The sequence below is a fragment of the Salvelinus fontinalis genome, chromosome 18, assembly GCF_029448725.1.
Source record: "Salvelinus fontinalis isolate EN_2023a chromosome 18, ASM2944872v1, whole genome shotgun sequence".
Classification (NCBI taxonomy): domain Eukaryota; kingdom Metazoa; phylum Chordata; class Actinopteri; order Salmoniformes; family Salmonidae; genus Salvelinus; species Salvelinus fontinalis.
In genome coordinates, this window is record NC_074682.1 from 58,750,144 (window position 1) to 58,775,143 (window position 25,000).

Here is a 25,000-nt window from a genome sequence, read left to right on the forward strand (position 1 = left end):
ACAGACAGCATCTCAGGGCCCTCTACAGCAGAGAGACAGGCAGCATCTCAGAGCCCTCTACAGCAGACAGACAGCATCTCAGAGCCCACTACAGCAGACAGACAGACAGCATCTCAGAGCCCTCTACAGCAGACAGACAGCATGTCAGAGCCCTCTACAGCAGACAGACAGACAGCATCTCAGAGCCCTCTACAGCAGACAGACAGCGTCTCAGAGCCCTCTACAGCAGACAGACAGCGTCTCAGAGCCCACTACAGCAGAGAGACAGACAGCATCTCAGAGCCCACTACAGCAGAGAGACAGACAGCATCTCAGAGCCCACTACAGCAGAGAGACAGACAGCATCTCAGAGCCCACTACAGCAGACAGACAGACAGCATCTCAGAGCCCTCTACAGCAGACAGACAGCATCTCAGAGCCCTCTACAGCAGACAGACAGCATCTCAGAGCCCACTACAGCAGACAGCATCTCAGAGCCCACTACAGCAGACAGACAGCATCTCAGAGCCCTCTACAGCAGACAGACAGCATCTCAGAGCCCACTACAGCAGACAGACAGCATCTCAGAGCCCTCTACAGCAGAGAGACAGGCAGCATCTCAGAGCCCTCTACAGCAGAGAGACAGGCAGCATCTCAGAGCCCTCTACAGCAGAGAGACAGGCAGCATCTCAGAGCCCTCTACAGCAGACAGACAGCATCTCAGAGCCCTCTACAGCAGACAGACAGACAGCATCTCAGAGCCCTCTACAGCAGACAGACAGCGTCTCAGAGCCCTTTACAGCAGACAGACAGCGTCTCAGAGCCCACTACAGCAGAGAGACAGACAGCATCTCAGAGCCCACTACAGCAGAGAGACAGACAGCATCTCAGAGCCCACTACAGCAGAGAGACAGACAGCATCTCAGAGCCCACTACAGCAGAGAGACAGACAGCATCTCAGAGCCCACTACAGCAGACAGACAGACAGCATCTCAGAGCCCTCTACAGCAGACAGACAGCATCTCAGAGCCCTCTACAGCAGACAGACAGCATCTCAGAGCCCTCTACAGCAGACAGACAGCATCTCAGAGCCCTCTACAGCAGACAGACAGCATCTCAGAGCCCTCTACAGCAGACAGACAGCATCTCAGAGCCCTCTACAGCAGACAGACAGCATCTCAGAGCCCACTACAGCAGACAGCATCTCAGAGCCCACTACAGCAGACAGACAGCATCTCAGAGCCCTCTACAGCAGACAGACAGCATCTCAGAGCCCACTACAGCAGACAGACAGCATCTCAGAGCCCTCTACAGCAGAGAGACAGGCAGCATCTCAGAGCCCTCTACAGCAGACAGACAGCATCTCAGAGCCCTCTACAGCAGAGAGACAGGCAGCATCTCAGAGCCCTCTACACCAGACAGACAGCATCTCAGAGCCCTCTACAGCAGACAGACAGCATCTCAGAGCCCTCTACAGCAGACAGACAGCATCTCAGAGCCCACTACAGCAGAGAGACAGACAGCATCTCAGAGCCCACTACAGCAGAGAGACAGACAGCATCTCAGAGCCCACTACAGCAGACAGACAGACAGCATCTCAGAGCCCTCTACAGCAGACAGACAGCATGTCAGAGCCCTCTACAGCAGACAGACAGACAGCATCTCAGAGCCCTCTACAGCAGACAGACAGCGTCTCAGAGCCCTCTACAGCAGACAGACAGCGTCTCAGAGCCCACTACAGCAGAGAGACAGACAGCATCTCAGAGCCCACTACAGCAGAGAGACAGACAGCATCTCAGAGCCCACTACAGCAGAGAGACAGACAGCATCTCAGAGCCCACTACAGCAGACAGACAGACAGCATCTCAGAGCCCTCTACAGCAGACAGACAGCATCTCAGAGCCCTCTACAGCAGACAGACAGCATCTCAGAGCCCACTACAGCAGACAGCATCTCAGAGCCCACTACAGCAGACAGACAGCATCTCAGAGCCCTCTACAGCAGACAGACAGCATCTCAGAGCCCACTACAGCAGACAGACAGCATCTCAGAGCCCTCTACAGCAGAGAGACAGGCAGCATCTCAGAGCCCTCTACAGCAGAGAGACAGGCAGCATCTCAGAGCCCTCTACAGCAGACAGACAGCATCTCAGAGCCCTCTACAGCAGACAGACAGCATCTCAGAGCCCTCTACAGCAGACAGACAGCATCTCAGAGCCCTCTACAGCAGACAGACAGCGTCTCAGAGCCCTTTACAGCAGACAGACAGCGTCTCAGAGCCCACTACAGCAGAGAGACAGACAGCATCTCAGAGCCCACTACAGCAGAGAGACAGACAGCATCTCAGAGCCCACTACAGCAGAGAGACAGACAGCATCTCAGAGCCCACTACAGCAGAGAGACAGACAGCATCTCAGAGCCCACTACAGCAGACAGACAGACAGCATCTCAGAGCCCTCTACAGCAGACAGACAGCATCTCAGAGCCCTCTACAGCAGACAGACAGCATCTCAGAGCCCTCTACAGCAGACAGACAGCATCTCAGAGCCCTCTACAGCAGACAGACAGCATCTCAGAGCCCTCTACAGCAGACAGACAGCATCTCAGAGCCCACTACAGCAGACAGCATCTCAGAGCCCACTACAGCAGACAGACAGCATCTCAGAGCCCTCTACAGCAGACAGACAGCATCTCAGAGCCCTCTACAGCAGACAGACAGCATCTCAGAGCCCTCTACAGCAGACAGACAGCATCTCAGAGCCCACTACAGCAGACAGCATCTCAGAGCCCACTACAGCAGACAGACAGCATCTCAGAGCCCTCTACAGCAGACAGACAGCATCTCAGAGCCCACTACAGCAGACAGACAGCATCTCAGAGCCCTCTACAGCAGAGAGACAGGCAGCATCTCAGAGCCCTCTACAGCAGACAGACAGCATCTCAGAGCCCTCTACAGCAGAGAGACAGGCAGCATCTCAGAGCCCTCTACAGCAGACAGACAGCATCTCAGAGCCCTCTACAGCAGACAGACAGCATCTCAGAGCCCTCTACAGCAGACAGACAGCATCTCAGAGCCCTCTACAGCAGACAGACAGCATCTCAGAGCCCTCTACAGCAGACAGACAGCATCTCAGAGCCCTCTACAGCAGACAGACAGCATCTCAGAGCCCTCTACAGCAGACAGACAGCATCTCAGAGCCCTCTACAGCAGACAGACAGCATCTCAGAGCCCTCTACAGCAGACATACAGCATCTCAGAGCCCTCTACAGCAGACAGACAGCATCTCAGAGCCCACTACACCAGAGAGACAGACAGCATCTCCGAGCCCACTACAGCAGAGAGACAGACAGCATCTCAGAGCCCTCTACAGCAGACAGACAGACAGCATCTCAGAGCCCTCTACAGCAGACAGACAGACAGCATCTCAGAGCCCTCTACAGCAGACAGACAGCATCTCAGAGCCCTCTACAGCAGACAGACAGACAGCATCTCAGAGCCCTCTACAGCAGACAGACAGCGTCTCAGAGCCCTCTACAGCAGACAGACAGCGTCTCAGAGCCCACTACAGCAGAGAGACAGACAGCATCTCAGAGCCCACTACAGCAGAGAGACAGACAGCATCTCAGAGCCCTCTACATCAGACAGACAGACAGCATCTCAGAGCCCTCTACAGCAGACAGACAGCATCTCAGAGCCCTCTACAGCAGACAGACAGCATCTCAGAGCCCTCTACAGCAGACAGACAGCATCTCAGAGCCCTCTACAGCAGACAGACAGCATCTCAGAGCCCTCTACAGCAGACAGACAGCATCTCAGAGCCCTCTACAGCAGACAGACAGCATCTCAGAGCCCTCTACAGCAGACATACAGCATCTCAGAGCCCTCTACAGCAGACAGACAGCATCTCAGAGCCCACTACACCAGAGAGACAGACAGCATCTCCGAGCCCACTACAGCAGAGAGACAGACAGCATCTCAGAGCCCTCTACAGCAGAGAGACAGACAGCATCTCAGAGCCCTCTACAGCAGACAGACAGACAGCATCTCAGAGCCCTCTACAGCAGACAGACAGACAGCATCTCAGAGCCCTCTACAGCAGACAGACAGACAGCATCTCAGAGCCCTCTACAGCAGACAGACAGCGTCTCAGAGCCCTCTACAGCAGACAGACAGCGTCTCAGAGCCCACTACAGCAGAGAGACAGACAGCATCTCAGAGCCCACTACAGCAGAGAGACAGACAGCATCTCAGAGCCCACTACAGCAGAGAGACAGACAGCATCTCAGAGCCCACTACAGCAGAGAGACAGACAGCATCTCAGAGCCCTCTACATCAGACAGACAGACAGCATCTCAGAGCCCTCTACAGCAGACAGACAGCATCTCAGAGCCCTCTACAGCAGACAGACAGCATCTCAGAGCCCTCTACAGCAGACAGACAGCATATCAGAGCCCTCTACAGCAGACAGACAGCATCTCAGAGCCCTCTACAGCAGACAGACAGCATATCAGAGCCCTCTACAGCAGACAGACAGCATCTCAGAGCCCTCTACAGCAGACAGACAGCATCTCAGAGCCCTCTACAGCAGACAGACAGCATCTCAGAGCCCTCTACAGCAGACAGACAGCATCTCAGAGCCCACTACAGCAGACAGCATCTCAGAGCCCACTACAGCAGACAGACAGCATCTCAGAGCCCACTACAGCAGACAGACAGCATCTCAGAGCCCTCTACAGCAGACAGACAGCATCTCAGAGCCCTCTACAGCAGAGAGACAGGCAGCATCTCAGAGCCCTCTACAGCAGAGAGACAGACAGCATCTCAGAGCCCTCTACAGCAGACAGACAGCATCTCAGAGCCCACTACAGCAGACAGACAGCATCTCAGAGCCCTCTACAGCAGAGAGACAGGCAGCATCTCAGAGCCCTCTACAGCAGAGAGACAGGCAGCATCTCAGAGCCCTCTACAGCAGACAGACAGCATCTCAGAGCCCTCTACAGCAGACAGACAGCATCTCAGAGCCCTCTACAGCAGACAGACAGCATCTCAGAGCCCTCTACAGCAGACAGACAGCATCTCAGAGCCCTCTACAGCAGACAGACAGCATCTCAGAGCCCTCTACAGCAGACAGACAGCATCTCAGAGCCCTCTACAGCAGACAGACAGCATCTCAGAGCCCACTACACCAGAGAGACAGACAGCATCTCAGAGCCCTCTACAGCAGAGAGACATACAGCATCTCAGAGCCCTCTACAGCAGACAGACAGCATCTCCGAGCCCACTACAGCAGAGAGACAGACAGCATCTCAGAGCCCTCTACAGCAGAGAGACAGACAGCATCTCAGAGCCCTCTACAGCAGACAGACAGACAGACAGCATCTCAGAGCCCTCTACAGCAGACAGACAGCATCTCAGAGCCCTCTACAGCAGACAGACAGCATCTCAGAGCCCTCTACAGCAGACAGACAGCATCTCAGAGCCCTCTACAGCAGACAGACAGCATCTCAGAGCCCTCTACAGCAGACAGACAGCATCTCAGAGCCCTCTACAGCAGACAGACAGCATCTCAGAACCCTCTACAGCAGACAGACAGCATCTCAGGGCCCTCTACAGCAGACAGACAGCATCTCAGAGCCCTCTAAAGCAGACAGACAGCATCTCAGAGCCCTCTACAGCAGACAGACAGCATCTCAGAGCCCTCTACAGCAGACAGACAGCATCTCAGAGCCCTCTACAGCAGACAGACAGCATCTCAGAGCCCTCTACAGCAGACAGACAGCATCTCAGAGCCCTCTACAGCAGACAGACAGCATCTCAGAGCCCTCTACAGCAGACAGACAGCATGTCAGAGCCCTCTACAGCAGACAGACAGACAGCATCTCAGAGCCCTCTACAGCAGACAGACAGCGTCTCAGAGCCCTCTACAGCAGACAGACAGCGTCTCAGAGCCCACTACAGCAGAGAGACAGACAGCATCTCAGAGCCCACTACAGCAGAGAGACAGACAGCATCTCAGAGCCCACTACAGCAGAGAGACAGACAGCATCTCAGAGCCCACTACAGCAGAGAGACAGACAGCATCTCAGAGCCCACTACAGCAGACAGACAGACAGCATCTCAGAGCCCTCTACAGCAGACAGACAGCATCTCAGAGCCCTCTACAGCAGACAGACAGCATCTCAGAGCCCACTACAGCAGACAGCATCTCAGAGCCCACTACAGCAGACAGACAGCATCTCAGAGCCCTCTACAGCAGACAGACAGCATCTCAGAGCCCACTACAGCAGACAGACAGCATCTCAGAGCCCTCTACAGCAGAGAGACAGGCAGCATCTCAGAGCCCTCTACAGCAGAGAGACAGGCAGCATCTCAGAGCCCTCTACAGCAGAGAGACAGGCAGCATCTCAGAGCCCTCTACAGCAGACAGACAGCATCTCAGAGCCCTCTACAGCAGACAGACAGACAGCATCTCAGAGCCCTCTACAGCAGACAGACAGCGTCTCAGAGCCCTTTACAGCAGACAGACAGCGTCTCAGAGCCCACTACAGCAGAGAGACAGACAGCATCTCAGAGCCCACTACAGCAGAGAGACAGACAGCATCTCAGAGCCCACTACAGCAGAGAGACAGACAGCATCTCAGAGCCCACTACAGCAGAGAGACAGACAGCATCTCAGAGCCCACTACAGCAGACAGACAGACAGCATCTCAGAGCCCTCTACAGCAGACAGACAGCATCTCAGAGCCCTCTACAGCAGACAGACAGCATCTCAGAGCCCTCTACAGCAGACAGACAGCATCTCAGAGCCCTCTACAGCAGACAGACAGCATCTCAGAGCCCTCTACAGCAGACAGACAGCATCTCAGAGCCCACTACAGCAGACAGCATCTCAGAGCCCACTACAGCAGACAGACAGCATCTCAGAGCCCTCTACAGCAGACAGACAGCATCTCAGAGCCCACTACAGCAGACAGACAGCATCTCAGAGCCCTCTACAGCAGAGAGACAGGCAGCATCTCAGAGCCCTCTACAGCAGACAGACAGCATCTCAGAGCCCTCTACAGCAGAGAGACAGGCAGCATCTCAGAGCCCTCTACACCAGACAGACAGCATCTCAGAGCCCTCTACAGCAGACAGACAGCATCTCAGAGCCCTCTACAGCAGACAGACAGCATCTCAGAGCCCACTACAGCAGAGAGACAGACAGCATCTCAGAGCCCACTACAGCAGAGAGACAGACAGCATCTCAGAGCCCACTACAGCAGACAGACAGACAGCATCTCAGAGCCCTCTACAGCAGACAGACAGCATGTCAGAGCCCTCTACAGCAGACAGACAGACAGCATCTCAGAGCCCTCTACAGCAGACAGACAGCGTCTCAGAGCCCTCTACAGCAGACAGACAGCGTCTCAGAGCCCACTACAGCAGAGAGACAGACAGCATCTCAGAGCCCACTACAGCAGAGAGACAGACAGCATCTCAGAGCCCACTACAGCAGAGAGACAGACAGCATCTCAGAGCCCACTACAGCAGACAGACAGACAGCATCTCAGAGCCCTCTACAGCAGACAGACAGCATCTCAGAGCCCTCTACAGCAGACAGACAGCATCTCAGAGCCCACTACAGCAGACAGCATCTCAGAGCCCACTACAGCAGACAGACAGCATCTCAGAGCCCTCTACAGCAGACAGACAGCATCTCAGAGCCCACTACAGCAGACAGACAGCATCTCAGAGCCCTCTACAGCAGAGAGACAGGCAGCATCTCAGAGCCCTCTACAGCAGAGAGACAGGCAGCATCTCAGAGCCCTCTACAGCAGACAGACAGCATCTCAGAGCCCTCTACAGCAGACAGACAGCATCTCAGAGCCCTCTACAGCAGACAGACAGACAGCATCTCAGAGCCCTCTACAGCAGACAGACAGCGTCTCAGAGCCCTTTACAGCAGACAGACAGCGTCTCAGAGCCCACTACAGCAGAGAGACAGACAGCATCTCAGAGCCCACTACAGCAGAGAGACAGACAGCATCTCAGAGCCCACTACAGCAGAGAGACAGACAGCATCTCAGAGCCCACTACAGCAGAGAGACAGACAGCATCTCAGAGCCCACTACAGCAGACAGACAGACAGCATCTCAGAGCCCTCTACAGCAGACAGACAGCATCTCAGAGCCCTCTACAGCAGACAGACAGCATCTCAGAGCCCTCTACAGCAGACAGACAGCATCTCAGAGCCCTCTACAGCAGACAGACAGCATCTCAGAGCCCTCTACAGCAGACAGCATCTCAGAGCCCACTACAGCAGACAGCATCTCAGAGCCCACTACAGCAGACAGACAGCATCTCAGAGCCCACTACAGCAGACAGACAGCATCTCAGAGCCCTCTACAGCAGACAGACAGCATCTCAGAGCCCACTACAGCAGACAGACAGCATCTCAGAGCCCTCTACAGCAGAGAGACAGGCAGCATCTCAGAGCCCTCTACAGCAGACAGACAGCATCTCAGAGCCCTCTACAGCAGAGAGACAGGCAGCATCTCAGAGCCCTCTACAGCAGACAGACAGCATCTCAGAGCCCTCTACAGCAGACAGACAGCATCTCAGAGCCCTCTACAGCAGACAGACAGCATCTCAGAGCCCTCTACAGCAGACAGACAGCATCTCAGAGCCCTCTACAGCAGACAGACAGCATCTCAGAGCCCTCTACAGCAGACAGACAGCATCTCAGAGCCCTCTACAGCAGACAGACAGCATCTCAGAGCCCTCTACAGCAGACAGACAGCATCTCAGAGCCCTCTACAGCAGACATACAGCATCTCAGAGCCCTCTACAGCAGACAGACAGCATCTCAGAGCCCACTACACCAGAGAGACAGACAGCATCTCCGAGCCCACTACAGCAGAGAGACAGACAGCATCTCAGAGCCCTCTACAGCAGACAGACAGACAGCATCTCAGAGCCCTCTACAGCAGACAGACAGACAGCATCTCAGAGCCCTCTACAGCAGACAGACAGCATCTCAGAGCCCTCTACAGCAGACAGACAGACAGCATCTCAGAGCCCTCTACAGCAGACAGACAGCGTCTCAGAGCCCTCTACAGCAGACAGACAGCGTCTCAGAGCCCACTACAGCAGAGAGACAGACAGCATCTCAGAGCCCACTACAGCAGAGAGACAGACAGCATCTCAGAGCCCTCTACATCAGACAGACAGACAGCATCTCAGAGCCCTCTACAGCAGACAGACAGCATCTCAGAGCCCTCTACAGCAGACAGACAGCATCTCAGAGCCCTCTACAGCAGACAGACAGCATCTCAGAGCCCTCTACAGCAGACAGACAGCATCTCAGAGCCCTCTACAGCAGACAGACAGCATCTCAGAGCCCTCTACAGCAGACAGACAGCATCTCAGAGCCCTCTACAGCAGACATACAGCATCTCAGAGCCCTCTACAGCAGACAGCATCTCAGAGCCCACTACACCAGAGAGACAGACAGCATCTCCGAGCCCACTACAGCAGAGAGACAGACAGCATCTCAGAGCCCTCTACAGCAGAGAGACAGACAGCATCTCAGAGCCCTCTACAGCAGACAGACAGACAGCATCTCAGAGCCCTCTACAGCAGACAGACAGACAGCATCTCAGAGCCCTCTACAGCAGACAGACAGACAGCATCTCAGAGCCCTCTACAGCAGACAGACAGCGTCTCAGAGCCCTCTACAGCAGACAGACAGCGTCTCAGAGCCCTCTACAGCAGACAGACAGCGTCTCAGAGCCCACTACAGCAGAGAGACAGACAGCATCTCAGAGCCCACTACAGCAGAGAGACAGACAGCATCTCAGAGCCCACTACAGCAGAGAGACAGACAGCATCTCAGAGCCCACTACAGCAGAGAGACAGACAGCATCTCAGAGCCCTCTACATCAGACAGACAGACAGCATCTCAGAGCCCTCTACAGCAGACAGACAGCATCTCAGAGCCCTCTACAGCAGACAGACAGCATCTCAGAGCCCTCTACAGCAGACAGACAGCATATCAGAGCCCTCTACAGCAGACAGACAGCATCTCAGAGCCCTCTACAGCAGACAGACAGCATATCAGAGCCCTCTACAGCAGACAGACAGCATCTCAGAGCCCTCTACAGCAGACAGACAGCATCTCAGAGCCCTCTACAGCAGACAGACAGCATCTCAGAGCCCTCTACAGCAGACAGACAGCATCTCAGAGCCCACTACAGCAGACAGCATCTCAGAGCCCACTACAGCAGACAGACAGCATCTCAGAGCCCACTACAGCAGACAGACAGCATCTCAGAGCCCTCTACAGCAGACAGACAGCATCTCAGAGCCCTCTACAGCAGAGAGACAGGCAGCATCTCAGAGCCCTCTACAGCAGAGAGACAGACAGCATCTCAGAGCCCTCTACAGCAGACAGACAGCATCTCAGAGCCCACTACAGCAGACAGACAGCATCTCAGAGCCCTCTACAGCAGAGAGACAGGCAGCATCTCAGAGCCCTCTACAGCAGAGAGACAGGCAGCATCTCAGAGCCCTCTACAGCAGACAGACAGCATCTCAGAGCCCTCTACAGCAGACAGACAGCATCTCAGAGCCCTCTACAGCAGACAGACAGCATCTCAGAGCCCTCTACAGCAGACAGACAGCATCTCAGAGCCCTCTACAGCAGACAGACAGCATCTCAGAGCCCTCTACAGCAGACAGACAGCATCTCAGAGCCCTCTACAGCAGACAGACAGCATCTCAGAGCCCTCTACACCAGAGAGACAGACAGCATCTCAGAGCCCTCTACAGCAGAGAGACATACAGCATCTCAGAGCCCTCTACAGCAGACAGACAGCATCTCCGAGCCCACTACAGCAGAGAGACAGACAGCATCTCAGAGCCCTCTACAGCAGAGAGACAGACAGCATCTCAGAGCCCTCTACAGCAGACAGACAGACAGACAGCATCTCAGAGCCCTCTACAGCAGACAGACAGCATCTCAGAGCCCTCTACAGCAGACAGACAGCATCTCAGAGCCCTCTACAGCAGACAGACAGCATCTCAGAGCCCTCTACAGCAGACAGACAGCATCTCAGAGCCCTCTACAGCAGACAGACAGCATCTCAGAGCCCTCTACAGCAGACAGACAGCATCTCAGAACCCTCTACAGCAGACAGACAGCATCTCAGGGCCCTCTACAGCAGACAGACAGCATCTCAGAGCCCTCTAAAGCAGACAGACAGCATCTCAGAGCCCTCTACAGCAGACAGACAGCATCTCAGAGCCCTCTACAGCAGACAGACAGCATCTCAGAGCCCTCTACAGCAGACAGACAGCATCTCAGAGCCCTCTACAGCAGACAGACAGCATCTCAGAGCCCTCTACAGCAGACAGACAGCATCTCAGAGCCCTCTACAGCAGACAGACAGCATCTCAGAGCCCTCTACAGCAGACAGACAGCATCTCAGAGCCCTCTACAGCAGACAGACAGCATCTCAGAGCCCTCTACAGCAGACAGACAGCATCTCAGAACCCTCTACAGCAGACAGACAGCATCTCAGGGCCCTCTACAGCAGACAGACAGCATCTCAGAGCCCTCTACAGCAGACAGACAGCATCTCAGAGCCCTCTACAGCAGACAGACAGCATCTCAGAGCCCTCTACAGCAGACAGACAGCATCGCAGAGCCCACTACAGCAGACAGACAGCATCTCAGAGCCCACTACAGCAGACAGACAGCATCTCAGAGCCCTCTACAGCAGACAGACAGCATCGCAGAGCCCTCTACAGCAGACAGACAGCATCTCAGAGCCCTCTACAGCAGACAGACAGCATCGCAGAGCCCACTACAGCAGACAGACAGCATCTCAGAGCCCACTACAGCAGACAGACAGCATCTCAGAGCCCTCTACAGCAGACAGACAGCATCGCAGAGCCCACTACAGCAGACAGACAGCATCTCAGAGCCCACTACAGCAGACAGACAGCATCTCAGAGCCCTCTACAGCAGACAGACAGACGCTGTGGTACTATGGTTGGTGGAACACTGATTAGAGAGATGTGCCTCTGGGGGCTTTGATACACGCGGTCTGCTGCTACTAAGGCGTGAAATGACTTAAACACACACAAGCACATTAACACCCGTCTACATTAGAACACGGTACATAGTGACGGTGGTACACAGTAGGGACAGGAAGCTAGTTTCAGATGATTCGGCAATACGACTGTACTGTAGCACTGTGAGTGTCACTAGGAATATATCTAACATTTATGAGTTTAAAAAACAACCATTTACATAATGTAATACAGTCGTTATTTTATCATGTCACGTTTGAATGCTCAAAATCGAACTATTTTTAAATTTGCAAGCGTTTGATATCGTTCCAAAATGTGCACGTCCTCCCAAATGTCTCCCTCCCACCAGCCTCCACTGCATGGTACCCACCTGTGAGTCAGAATGGGCCTCGTACTGTGTCGCTGACCCCGAGGTCTGGTTGAAGCTGTACATCAACCTCAGGTCCTCCTCATGAAGCTCCTGACCGTCCACCACAATGGAGCCTGGCGGGAAACACACAGAATCAATCAAATGTGTAAAGCCGTCCACCACAATGGAACCTGTATGGACAATACAGATGACTAACACACACACACACACACACACACACACACACACACACACACACACACACACACACACACACACACACACACACACACACACACACACACACACACACACACACACACACACACACACACACACACACACACACACACACACACAGCTAAATTTCCCAGAAATCCTAGAAGAGAATATTCCTGGAATGAGCAGAAAAATCCATGAATCCATCCAACCAGTATTTCTGTAAAAACAGGGAAATTGGGAAAGTTTACCGGAATGTTTTTGCAACCCTGGACTCGAGTAATAGACCCAGGAGGTGTTCTGACCATGTTGAGACCAGGGGAAAACTCTGGGCTTCTAGTTACATGCTAATACAAGACGAACACACACTAATCCCAGATATACATGCTTTGATTCAATTTTGCAAATGAATTACTTAAAAATTATACAATGTGTTTTAGATTCCGTCTCACAGTTGAAGTGTACCTATGATTAAAAATGACAGACCTCTACATGCTTTGTAAGTAGGAAAACCTGCAAAATCGGCAGTGTATCAAATACTTGTTCTCCCCACTGTACGTGCTTAGATTCATTTTCTTTTAAGTCTCAGGGTTTAGGGTTCAGGGTTCAGGGTTTAGGGTTCAGGGTTTAGGGTTCAGGGTGTAGGGTATAGGGTTCAGGGTGTAGGGTATAGGGTTCAGGGTGTAGGGTTTAGGGTTCAGGGTGTAGGGTTCAGGGTGTAGGGTATAGGGTTTAGGGTTTAGGGTTCAGGGTTTAGGGTTTAGGGTTCAGGGTGTAGGGTTCAGGGTGTAGGGTTCAGGGTGTAGGGTTCAGGGTGTAGGGTTCAGGGTGTAGGGTTCAGGGTGTAGGGTTTAGGGTTCAGGGTGTAGGGTTCAGGGTGTAGGGTTCAGGGTGTAGGGTTCAGGGTGTAGGGTTCAGGGTGTAGGGTTCAGGGTGTAGGGTTTAGGGTGTAGGGTTTAGGGTGTAGGGTTTAGGGTTCAGGGTGTAGGGTTCAGGGTGTAGGGTTCAGGGTGTAGGGTTTAGGGTTTAGGGTTCAGGGTGTAGGGTTCAGGGTGTAGGGTTCAGGGTGTAGGGTTCAGGGTGTAGGGTTCAGGGTGTAGGGTGTAGGGTTCAGGGTTTAGGGTGTAGGGTTTAGAGTTCAGGGTTTAGAGTTCAGGGTTTAGGGTTCAGGGTGTAAGGTTCAGGGTGTAGGGTTTAGGGTGTAGGGTGTAGGGTTTAGGGTGTAGGGTTTAGGGTTCAGGGTGTAGGGTTCAGGGTGTAGGGTTCAGGGTGTAGGGTTCAGGGTGTAGGGTTTAGGGTTCAGGGTTTAGAGTTTAGGGTGTAGGGTTTAGGGTGTAGGGTGTAGGGTTCAGGGTGTAGGGTTCAGGGTGTAGGGTTTAGGGTTCAGGGTGTAGGGTTCAGGGTTTAGGGTCCAGGGTGTAGGGTTCAGGGTGTAGGGTTTAGGGTTCAGGGTGTAGGGTTCAGCGTGTAGGGTTTAGGGTTCAGGGTTTAGAGTTCAGGGTGTAGGGTTCAGGGTGTAGGGTTTAGGGTGTAGGGTTTAGGGTGTAGGGTTTAGGGTTCAGGGTGTAGGGTTCAGGGTGTAGGGTTCAGGGTGTAGGGTTCAGGGTGTAGGGTTCAGGGTGTAGGGCTCAGGGTGTAGGGTGTAGGGTTTAGGGTGTAGGGTTCAGGGTTTAGAGTTCAGGGTTTAGGGTGTAGGGTTTAGGGTGTAGGGTTCAGGGTGTAGGGTGTAGGGTTCAGGGTGTAGGGTTTGGGGTTCAGGGTTTAGGGTTCAGTGTGTAGGGTTCAGGGTGTAGGGCTCAGGGTTTAGGGTTCAGGGTGTAGGGTTCAGGGTGTAGGGTTCAGGGTGTAGGGTTCAGGGTGTAGGGTTTAGGGTTCAGGGTGTAGGGTTTAGGGTTCAGGGTTTAGGGTTCAGGGTTCAAGGTGTAGGGTTTAGGGTGTAGGGTTTAGGGTTCAGGGTGTAGGGTTCAAGGTTTAGGGTTTAGGGTTCAGGGTTTAGGGTTCAGGGTGTGTGTGTATAGCCTAGAGAGACAGGCTTCACTATCCCAGGTGGGCCACGGTTACCAACAGCTACCTCCCACCATGCAACAGGAGAATCTCTATATAGTACTCTCGTCAAAAAAATAAATATATATATTTTACTGGGCTGCAATCAGAGGAACGTCCATCCTCCTTACGCCGGTACGGAAAACGGTTTTGACCTCAGAGAGCTCAGAGGGATTTAGGAAAAGGGGTGAGATGGTGTTCCATTCAGAAGGACATTTAACAGACCTTTACTGCCCCCCGTTTCCCCCCCTTCCCTCCCCCCCCCCCGTCCCCGTTCCCTCCCGTTTCCCCCCCCTTCCGTTCCCTCCCTTCCCCTCCCGTTCCCCCCCCCCTTCCCTTCCCCCCCGTCCCCCCCCCCCCTTCCCTCCTGTTCCCCCCCCCCTTCCCTTCCCCCCCGTCCCCTCCCGTTCCCTCCCGTTCCCCCCCGTTCCCTCCCCTCTTACCAGTCTTCTGGAAGGTCTCCAGTTGCTCACTCTTCAGTTCCTTAATGGAAGCCGTAATGGATTTACTGCCCCCCGTTCCCTCCCGTTCCCCCCTCCCGTTCCCTCCCGTTCCCCCCCGTCCTACCAGTCTTCTGGAAGGTCTCCAGCTGCTCACTCTTCAGTTCCTTAATGGAAGCCGTAATGGATTTACTGCCCCCCGTTCCCTCCCGTTACCCCCTCCCGTTCCCTCCCGTTCCCCCCTCCCGTTCCCTCCCGTTCCCCCCCGTCCTACCAGTCTTCTGGAAGGTCTCCAGCTGCTCACTCTTCAGTTCCTTAATGGAAGCCGTGATGGATTTGAAGGCTCCTTTCAGCTTCTTTCCCAGCACCATGTGGTCCGGTTCAGCCCGCAGACTGATGCCGTACTTGTCTTTGTCCGTGGACAAGGTCAACTGACGGACATTCAACTCCTGAGAGAAACGGGAAAAGAGGAGAGGGGATTTTTTTTTAGTTTCGGGAGTTTACCGCCTTGCTCAAAAAAAAAGGCACAATTTTTACAGGCTCGCCATCAGATTATTTTTGTTCTTGGACCTGGGATTTGAACCAGCGACCCGTCGTTCTGAACGCCAGGCTACATGAAGATGGAGAGAGCTGTAGTTGTTCTGTGTCTCTAGGTGAGTCGTTGATAAAACATTATAAATGAGAGCAGTCACGGCGTCTCTTCATCTCAGACAGAACAACAGAGTCATCGACCATCGGTCTGTTCAGATACACACCAGAGGGAGGTGATGACTGCTGGGTAGCGACCACCAGGACTAAAACACACACACCAGAGGGAGGTGATGGCTGCTGGGTAACGACCACCAGGACTAAAACACACACAACAGAGGGAGGTGATGGCTGCTGGGTAACGACCACCAGGACTAAAACACACACACCAGAGGGAGGTGATGACTGCTGGGTAACGACCACCAGGACTAAAACACACACACCAGAGGGAGGTGATGACTGCTGGGTAACGACCACCAGGACTAAAACACACACACCAGAGGGAGGTGATGGCTGCTGGGTAACGACCACCAGGACTAAAACACACACAACAGAGGGAGGTGATGGCTGCTGGGTAACGACCACCAGGACTAAAACACACACACCAGAGGGAGGTGATGACTGCTGGGTAACGACCACCAGGACTAAAACACACACACCAGAGGGAGGTGATGGCTGCTGGGTAACGACCACCAGGACTAAAACACACACACCAGAGGGAGGTGATGGCTGCTGGGTAACGACCACCAGGACTAAAACACACACACCAGAGGGAGGTGATGACTGCTGGGTAACGACCACCAGGACTAAAACACACACACCAGAGGGAGGTGATGGCTGCTGGGTAACGACCACCAGGACTAAAACACACACACCAGAGGGAGGTGATGACTGCTGGGTAGCGACCACCAGGACTAAAACACACACACCAGAGGGAGGTGATGACTGCTGGGTATCGACCACCAGGACTAAAACACACACACCAGAGGGAGGTGATGACTGCTGGGTAACGACCACCAGGACTAAAACACACACACCAGAGGGAGGTGATGGCTGCTGGGTAACGACCACCAGGACTAAAACACACACACCAGAGGGAGGTGATGGCTGCTGGGTAACGACCACCAGGACTAAAACACACACACCAGAGGGAGGTGATGACTGCTGGGTAACGACCACCAGGACTAAAACACACACACCAGAGGGAGGTGATGACTGCTGGGTAGCGACCACCAGGACTAAAACACACACACCAGAGGGAGGCGATGACTGCTGATGACTGCAACACCCTGTCTGGCCTGGCGCCCCACATCACCCTGGTCCCTCTATCAACGCCCTGTCTGGCCCGGCGCCCCACATCACCCTGGTCCCTCTATCAACGCCCTGTCTGGCCCGGCGCCCCACATCACCCTGGTCCCTCTATCAACGCCCTGTCTGGCCCGGCGCCCCACATCACCATGGTCCCTCTATCAACGCCCTGTCTGGCCCGGCGCCCCACATCACCCTGGTCCCTCTATCAACACCCTGTCTGGCCCGGCGCCCCACATCACCCTGGTCCCTCTATCAACGCCCTGTCTGGCCCGGCGCCCCACATCACCCTGGTCCCTCTATCAACGCCCTGTCTGGCCCGGCGCCCCACATCACCCTGGTCCCTCTATCAACGCCCTGTCTGGCCCGGCGCCCCACATCACCCTGGTCCCTCTATCAACGCCCTGTCTGGCCCGGCGCCCCACATCACCCTGGTTCCTCTATCAACGCCCTGTCTGGCCCGGCGCCCCACATCACCCTGGTCCCTCTATCAACGCCCTGTCTGGCCCGGCGCCCCACATCACCCTGGTCCCTCTATCAACGCCCTGTCTGGCCCGGCGCCCCACATCACCCTGGTCCCTCTATCAACGCCCTGTCTGGCCCGGCGCCCCACATCACCCTGGTCCCTCTATCAACGCCCTGTCTGGCCCGGCGCCCCACATCACCCTGGTCCCTCTATCAACGCCCTGTCTGGCCCGGCGCCCCACATCACCCTGGTCCCTCTATCAACGCCCTGTCTGGCCCGGCGCCCCACATCACCCTGGTCCCTCTATCAACGCCCTGTCTGGCCCGGCGCCCCACATCACCCTGGTCCCTCTATCAACGCCCTGTCTGGCCCGGCGCCCCACATCACCCTGGTCCCTCTATCAACGCCCTGTCTGGCCCGGCGCCCCACATCACCCTGGTCCCTCTATCAACGCCCTGTCTGGCCCGGCGCCCCACATCACCCTGGTCCCTCTATCAACGCCCTGTCTGGCCCGGCGCCCCACATCACCCTGGTCCCTCTATCAACGCCCTGTCTGGCCCGGCGCCCCACATCACCCTGGTCCCTCTATCAACGCCCTGTCTGGCCTGGCGCCATGTTGTTGTCATGTTGCTACCATGTTGTTGTCATGTTGTGTTGCTACCGTGTTGTTGTCATGTTGCTACCATGTTGTTGTCATGTTGTGTTGCTACCATGTTGTTGTCATGTTGTGTTGCTACCATGTTGTTGTCATGTTGTGTTGCTACCATGTTGTGTTGTCATGTTGTGTTGCTACCATGTTGTTGTCATGTTGTGTTGTGTTGCTACCGTGTTGTTGTCATGTTGTGTTGCTACCATGTTGTTGTCATGTTGTGTTGCTACCATGTTGTTGTCATGTTGTGTTGCTACCATGTTGTTGTCATGTTGCTACCATGTTGTTGTCATGTTGTGTTGCTACCATGTTGTGTTATAATGTTGTGTTGCTACCATGTTGTTGTCATGTTGTGTTGCTACCATGTTGTTGTCATGTTGTGTTGTTACCATGTTGTTGTCATGTTGTGTTGTTGTCTTAGTTCTCTCTTTTATATGTTCTTATTTATTTTTTAATCCCAAACCCCCGTTCCCGCAGGAGGCCTTTTGCCTTTTGGTAGGCCGTCATTGTAAATAAGAATGTGTTCTTAACTGACGTGTCTAGTTAAATAAAGGTTAAATAAAAATGGGGAAGACGAGTGACCTAGGCGACTTTCGAGAGCGTGGTATGATCGTCGGTACGCCAGATCCAGTATCTCAGAAACGTCCTCCTGGGCTTTCCACACACAACAGTCTCTAGAGTTTACAGAGAACGGTGTCACAAACACATCCAGTCACCGGAGTCGAGAGGTCGAAGGAGAAAAATCCTGCCAGCTAACAGGTCGGACCACAAAACAGACAAATAACGTCACAGTCCGACTCTCATCTCTGAGCGCACAACTCGTGGATCCCTGTTACTGATTGGCTATTGCAGCAGACGACCACACCGGGTTCCACTCCTATCAGCTAAAAACAGGAAGCAGCGGCTCCAGTGGCCACGACATCATCAACACTGGACAACTGAGGAGTGGAAAAACATAGTCTGGAACATGACAGTTTACTAGAGTGTCCTGGTCAGTCCCCCAGACCTGGTCAGTCCCCCCCCAGACCTGGTCAGTCCCCCCCCAGACCTGGTCAGTCCCCCCCCAGACCTGGTCAGTCCCCCCCAGACCTGGTCAGTCCCCCAGACCTGGTCAGTCGTCAGTCCCCCCCCAGACATGGCCAGTCGTCAGTCCCCCCGACCTGGTCAGTCCCCCCCAGACCTGGTCAGTCCCCCCCCCCCCCCCCCCCCAGACCTGGTCGGTTCCCCCCCCAGACCTGGTCGGTTCCCCCCCCAGACCTGGTCGGTTCCCCCCCCAGACCTGGTCGGTTCCCCCCCCAGACCTGGTCGGTTCCCCCCCCAGACCTGGTCAGTTCTCCAGACCTGGTCAGTCCTCCAGACCTGGTCAGTCCTCCAGACCTGGTCAGTCCTCAGTCCCCAGACCTGGTCAGTCCCCCCCAGACCTGGTCAGTCCCCCCCAGACCTGGTCAGTCCCTGGTCAGTCCCCCCCCCCAGACCTGGTCAGTCCCCTCCAGACCTGGTCAGTCCCCCCCAGACCTGGTCAGTCCCCCCCAGACCTGGTCAGTCCCCCCCAGACCTGGTCAGTCCCCCCCAGACCTGGTCAGTCCCCCAGACCTGGTCAGTCCCCCCCAGACCTGGTCAGTCCCCCAGACCTGGTCAGTCCCCAGACCTGGTCAGTCCCCCAGCAGGTCCTCCAGACCTGGTCAGTCCCCTCCAGACCTGGTCAGTCCCCCAGACCTGGTCAGTCCTCCAGACCTGGTCAGTCCCCCAGACCTGGTCAGTCCCCAGACCTGGGCAGTCCCCCAGCAGGTCCTCCAGACCTGGTCAGTCCTCCAGACCTCAACCCTATAGAGCATAATGGGATGATATGGAACGGGCTGTTGGCAGCATGAATGTACCACCATACAATCTGCAGCAACTGTGTGATGCCATCGCGTCAGCATGGACCAACATCCCTGTGGAACGTTTCCGACACCTTGTAGAATACCCCGAAGAAGTCAGGATGTTCTGGATGCAAAGGGGGGGGGGGGTCCAACCCGGTACTAGATGAGTGTACCCAATTAACTGACCGGCGAGCGAGTGAATATATGTGTGTTAAGGTACATATCTCTCACCTCCAGGATGTATTTCTGCAGGGAGGTGATGTCTCTCAGAGCTTCTGGATCTTGGTGAATCACTACCACCTCCTTTAGAGGATACTACAACACAAAACAACAACAACCGTTAGTACACAACAACAACAACAACCGTTAGTACACAACAACAACAACAACCGTTAGTACACAACAACAACACAACAACAACCGTTAGTACACAACAACAACAACAACCGTTAGTACACAACAACAACAACAACCGTTAGTACACAACAACAACACAACAACAACCGTTAGTACACAACAACAACACAACAACAACCGTTAGTACACAACAACAACCGTTAGTACACAACAACAACAACAACCGTTAGTACACAACAACAACAACCGTTAGTACACAACAACAACCGTTAGTACACAACAACAACCGTTAGTACACAACAACAACAACAACCGTTAGTACACAACAACAACAACAACCGTTAGTACACAACAACAACAACAACCGTTAGTACACAACAACAACAACAACCATTAGTACACAACAACAACAACAACCATTAGTACACAACAACAACAACAACCGTTAGTACACAACAACAACAACAACCGTTAGTACACAACAACAACCGTTAGTACACAACAACAACAACAACCGTTAGTACACAACAACAACAACCGTTAGTACACAACACAACAACAACCGTTAGTACACAACAACAACAACCGTTAGTACACAACAACAACCGTTAGTACACAACAACAACCGTTAGTACACAACAACAACCGTTAGTACACAACAACAACAACCGTTAGTACACAACAACAACAACCGTTAGTACACAACAACAACAACCGTTAGTACACAACAACAACAACCGTTAGTACACAACAACAACAACCGTTAGTACACAACAACAACAACCGTTAGTACACAACAACAACCGTTAGTACACAACAACAACAACAACCGTTAGTACACAACAACAACAACAACCGTTAGTACACAACAACAACCGTTAGTACACAACAACAACCGTTAGTACACAACAACAACCGTTAGTACACAACAACAACAACAACCGTTAGTACACAACAACAGACACTTCATGGGGTACTACAACACAACAACAACCACCACCGTTAGTGTACTAGACACAACAAATACATACTACCACCTTCAGGGAGTACTACAATCAACAACAACAATCACACACACGTGGTACTATACAAAGACAACAAATGCTAGCTAAGAGCTAGCCGTCTTACCTTAACGGGCAGAGTCCTGCGGTCTCTGATGACTCGTCCGAGCTCAATGACAGACTGCATCTGACACACAGCACTCTCTATACGCTTGTCAATCAACGACTCCCTGTCTCTCACACACACACACACACACACACACACACACACACACACACACACACACACACACACACACACACACACACACACACACACACACACACACACACACACAGAGGATAAGAGCAGGTTAGACAGGGACCAGGTAGAAGACAGTGACACAGTGGGTATTATCTGAGTTAGGTGTGTACATCGGTTGTCTCGGACATCAAACGTCTCTCTTAAAAACTCCATAACGGACTGACGTTCAGTTGGAGCCGACGCCAACCCTGACGTGCATGATAAAGTGTATGTGAGGTAGCTCAGGAACTGCTAATGTCGGAGGAACAAGACAAAGAGGGAGGGGGACAGATATCCGAACAAGACAAAGAGGGAGGGGGACAGATATCCGAACAAGACAAAGAGGGAGGGGGACAGATATCCGAACAAGACAAAGAGGGAGGGGGACAGATATCCGAACAAGACAAAGAGGGAGGGGGACAGATATCCGAACAAGACAAAGAGGGAGGGGGACAGATATCCGAACAAGACAAAGAGGGAGGGGGACAGATATCCGAACAAGACAAAGAGGGAGGGGGACAGATATCCGAACAAGACAAAGAGGGAGGGGGACAGATATCCGAACAAGACAAACAGGGAGGGGGACAGATAGCCAATCACGGACGCGGGTTGAGCTCTGTTTGTTGTTTTTGGAATGTTTTGAAAGTCTCTGGAAAAAAAGCTTCTATTGATTTATTTTTAATTAAAATAAATGTGGTTACTAGCTAGCTACATTTTGAGTTTGGATCCAGTTGGTATTAGACCGCTGCAGTCCAGGGATCCTGCCGACCAAGGGTCTGATGAGCTGATTGGTGTAGCAGCTAGCCTAGCGCCCCACTGTTCGCTGCCTATCAAGCTAGCGGGGTTTCCTTGAGGGCTTGAACTGCGACACGGTTAGCCCTTGTAGCTGGGACCACAGAGAGTCAAAAGCCCGGAACAATCTAGATCACACTGCTGTGATCACAACAAAACAGCGAGGCATCTATTCATGCATTAAAAAAAAAACGAATAAATGAAAGAAAAGCATTGTAAGTTTGAATTTTGTAACGTTAAACGTTAACAAAATTATTGTTATTGATCAATACTGACAAATCTCCTGGCATTGACAACAGATGGAAAGCTACTGAGGATGGGAGCTGACTCTATAGCCACTCCTATCTGTCATATCTTTAATCTGAGCCTAGAGGAAAGTCTTTGTCCTCAGGCCTGGAGGGAAGCCAAAGTCATTCCGCTACCCAAGAGTGGTAAAGCGGCCTTTAATGGTTCTAACAGCAGACCTATCAGCTTGCTGCCAGCTCTTGGCAAACTGTCAATTTTTTTTTTTGTGTTTGACCAAATACAATGGCATTTCTCTGCAAACTAATTAACAACACTTTCAGCATGCTTTTAGAGAAGGGCACTCAACATGTACAGCACTGACACAAATGACTGATGATTGCTTGAAAGAAATTGATAATTGAAATTGATAATAAGAAGATTGTGGGAGCTGTATTGTTAGATTTCAGTGCAGCCTTTGATATTGTTGAGAAAACTTATGTGTTATGGCTTTTCAACCTCTGTCATATTGTGGATTCAGAGCTATTTATCTAATAGATCTCAAAGGGTTTTCTTTAATGGAAGCTTCTCTAATGTCAAACATGTAAAGTGTGGTGTACCACAGGGCAGCTCTCTAGGCCCTCTACTCTTTTCTATTGTTATCAATGACCTGCCACTGGCATTTAACAAAGCCTGTGTGTCCATGTATGCTGATGATTCAACCATATACGCATCAGCAACCACAGCTAATGAAGTCACTGAAACCCTTAACAAAGAGTTGCAGTCTGTTTTGGAATGGGTGGCCAGTAATAAACTGGTCCTGAACATCTCTAAAACTAAGAGCATTGTATTTGGTACAAATCATTCCCTAAGTTCTAGACCTCAGCTGAATCTGATAATGAATGGTGTGGCTGTTGAACAAGTTGATGAGACTAAATTACTTGGCGTTACCTTAGATTGTAAACTGTCATGGTCAAAACATATAGATTCAATGGTTGATGGGGAGAGGTCTGGCCGTAATAAAGAGATGCTCTGCTTTTTTGACACCACACTCCACAAAGCAAGTCCTGCAGGCTCTAGTTTTGTCTAATCTTGATTATTGTCCAGTCGTGTGGTCCAGTGCTGGAAGGAAAGACCTCGTTAAGCTGCAGCCGGTCCAGAACAGAGCGGCACGTCTTGCTCTTCATTGTAATCAGAGGGTTAATATACAGTATCAGTCAAAAGGTTGGACACACCTACTCATTCCAGGGTTTTTCTTTATTTTGACTATTTTCTACATTGTAGAATAATAGTGAAGACATCAAAACTATGAAATAACACATATGGAATCATGTAGAAAACCAAAAAAAAAGTGTTAAACAAATCAAAGTCATGAATCACGTAGTAATCTCTGGTACTGTAAATAATAACCAATAGGGTTGATGAGAGATTGACTGGATCAATAATTTTTTATAAGAAATAGGAAATTCCAAATTGTTTGCATCGTCAACTTACACACAGCTCTGACACACACACACACACACACACACACCAGACATGCCACCAGTGGTCTTTTCACAGTTCCCCAAAATCCAGAACAAATTCAAGAACGCGTACAGTATTATATAGAGCCCTTATTGCATGGAACTTCCTTCTATCTCATATTGCTCAAATAAACACCAAACCTGGTTACAGAAAACAGATTGAGCAACACCTCACAGCACAACGCCTCTCCCCTATTGGACCAAGATAGTTTGTGTTTATGTATTAATATGTCGGCTACGGGTGCCTTTATAACATATATATATATGTATTAATATGTCGGCTACGTGTGCCTTTATAACATATATATTTATGTATTAATATGTAGGCTATGGGTGCCGTTTTTAATTTATTTATGTAGTTCTGTCCTTGAGCTATTCTTGTCTATTAATGTCCTGTATTATGTCATATTTCGTGTGGAGTCCAGGAAGAGTAGCTGCTGCTTTCGCAATAGCTAAATGGGGATCCTATTAAAATACAAAAACTCTTAAAATGAGTTTATAGCGTACGGACAGACGGACACTTCCTTGGCCGTTCTCTTCCTGATTGGAGGAGGTCACCTCTACAGGATGTCTCACGTCTTGGACAGGCACAGAAAGGCAGACAGCCGAACAGGAAGCTCCGGAAATTCTTCCCCCCAAAAAATCTAGAATTTTAAAACCTGGATTTTTTTTTTTTCTCCCCTCACATAGACTTAACTCAGGAGACCTTTACAACAGAACCGTCAATCCAAATCCAAAACGTACATCCTTGAATATAAACAAAAAATATCTGGAAAGGACTCGTACGTCCAAACAATCAAGTCAAGGAAAACAAACAGTAAAAAAAGTACAAAGAGAAGCTCCTCCAAGAAAAATCCAAAGACACTATTTGCTGACTGTTCACAAGAACGGGAAGGTAAGC

General features: G+C 52.1%; 1 protein-coding gene across 1 annotated transcript in view; it reads right to left on the reverse strand.

Moving 5' to 3' along the window:
* iars1 (isoleucyl-tRNA synthetase 1) overlaps window positions 1-25,000 on the reverse strand; it is a 163,954-nt gene that overhangs the window by 25,318 nt on the left and 113,636 nt on the right. Inside the window, exons 24-27 of the mRNA XM_055869922.1 lie at window positions 21,407-21,509; window positions 20,153-20,236; window positions 15,383-15,557; window positions 12,428-12,540 (exon numbers count right to left, since the gene is read on the reverse strand). Coding sequence (XP_055725897.1) covers window positions 12,428-12,540; window positions 15,383-15,557; window positions 20,153-20,236; window positions 21,407-21,509 — 475 coding nt within the window. The remainder of the gene's footprint in view (window positions 1-12,427; window positions 12,541-15,382; window positions 15,558-20,152; window positions 20,237-21,406; window positions 21,510-25,000) is intronic.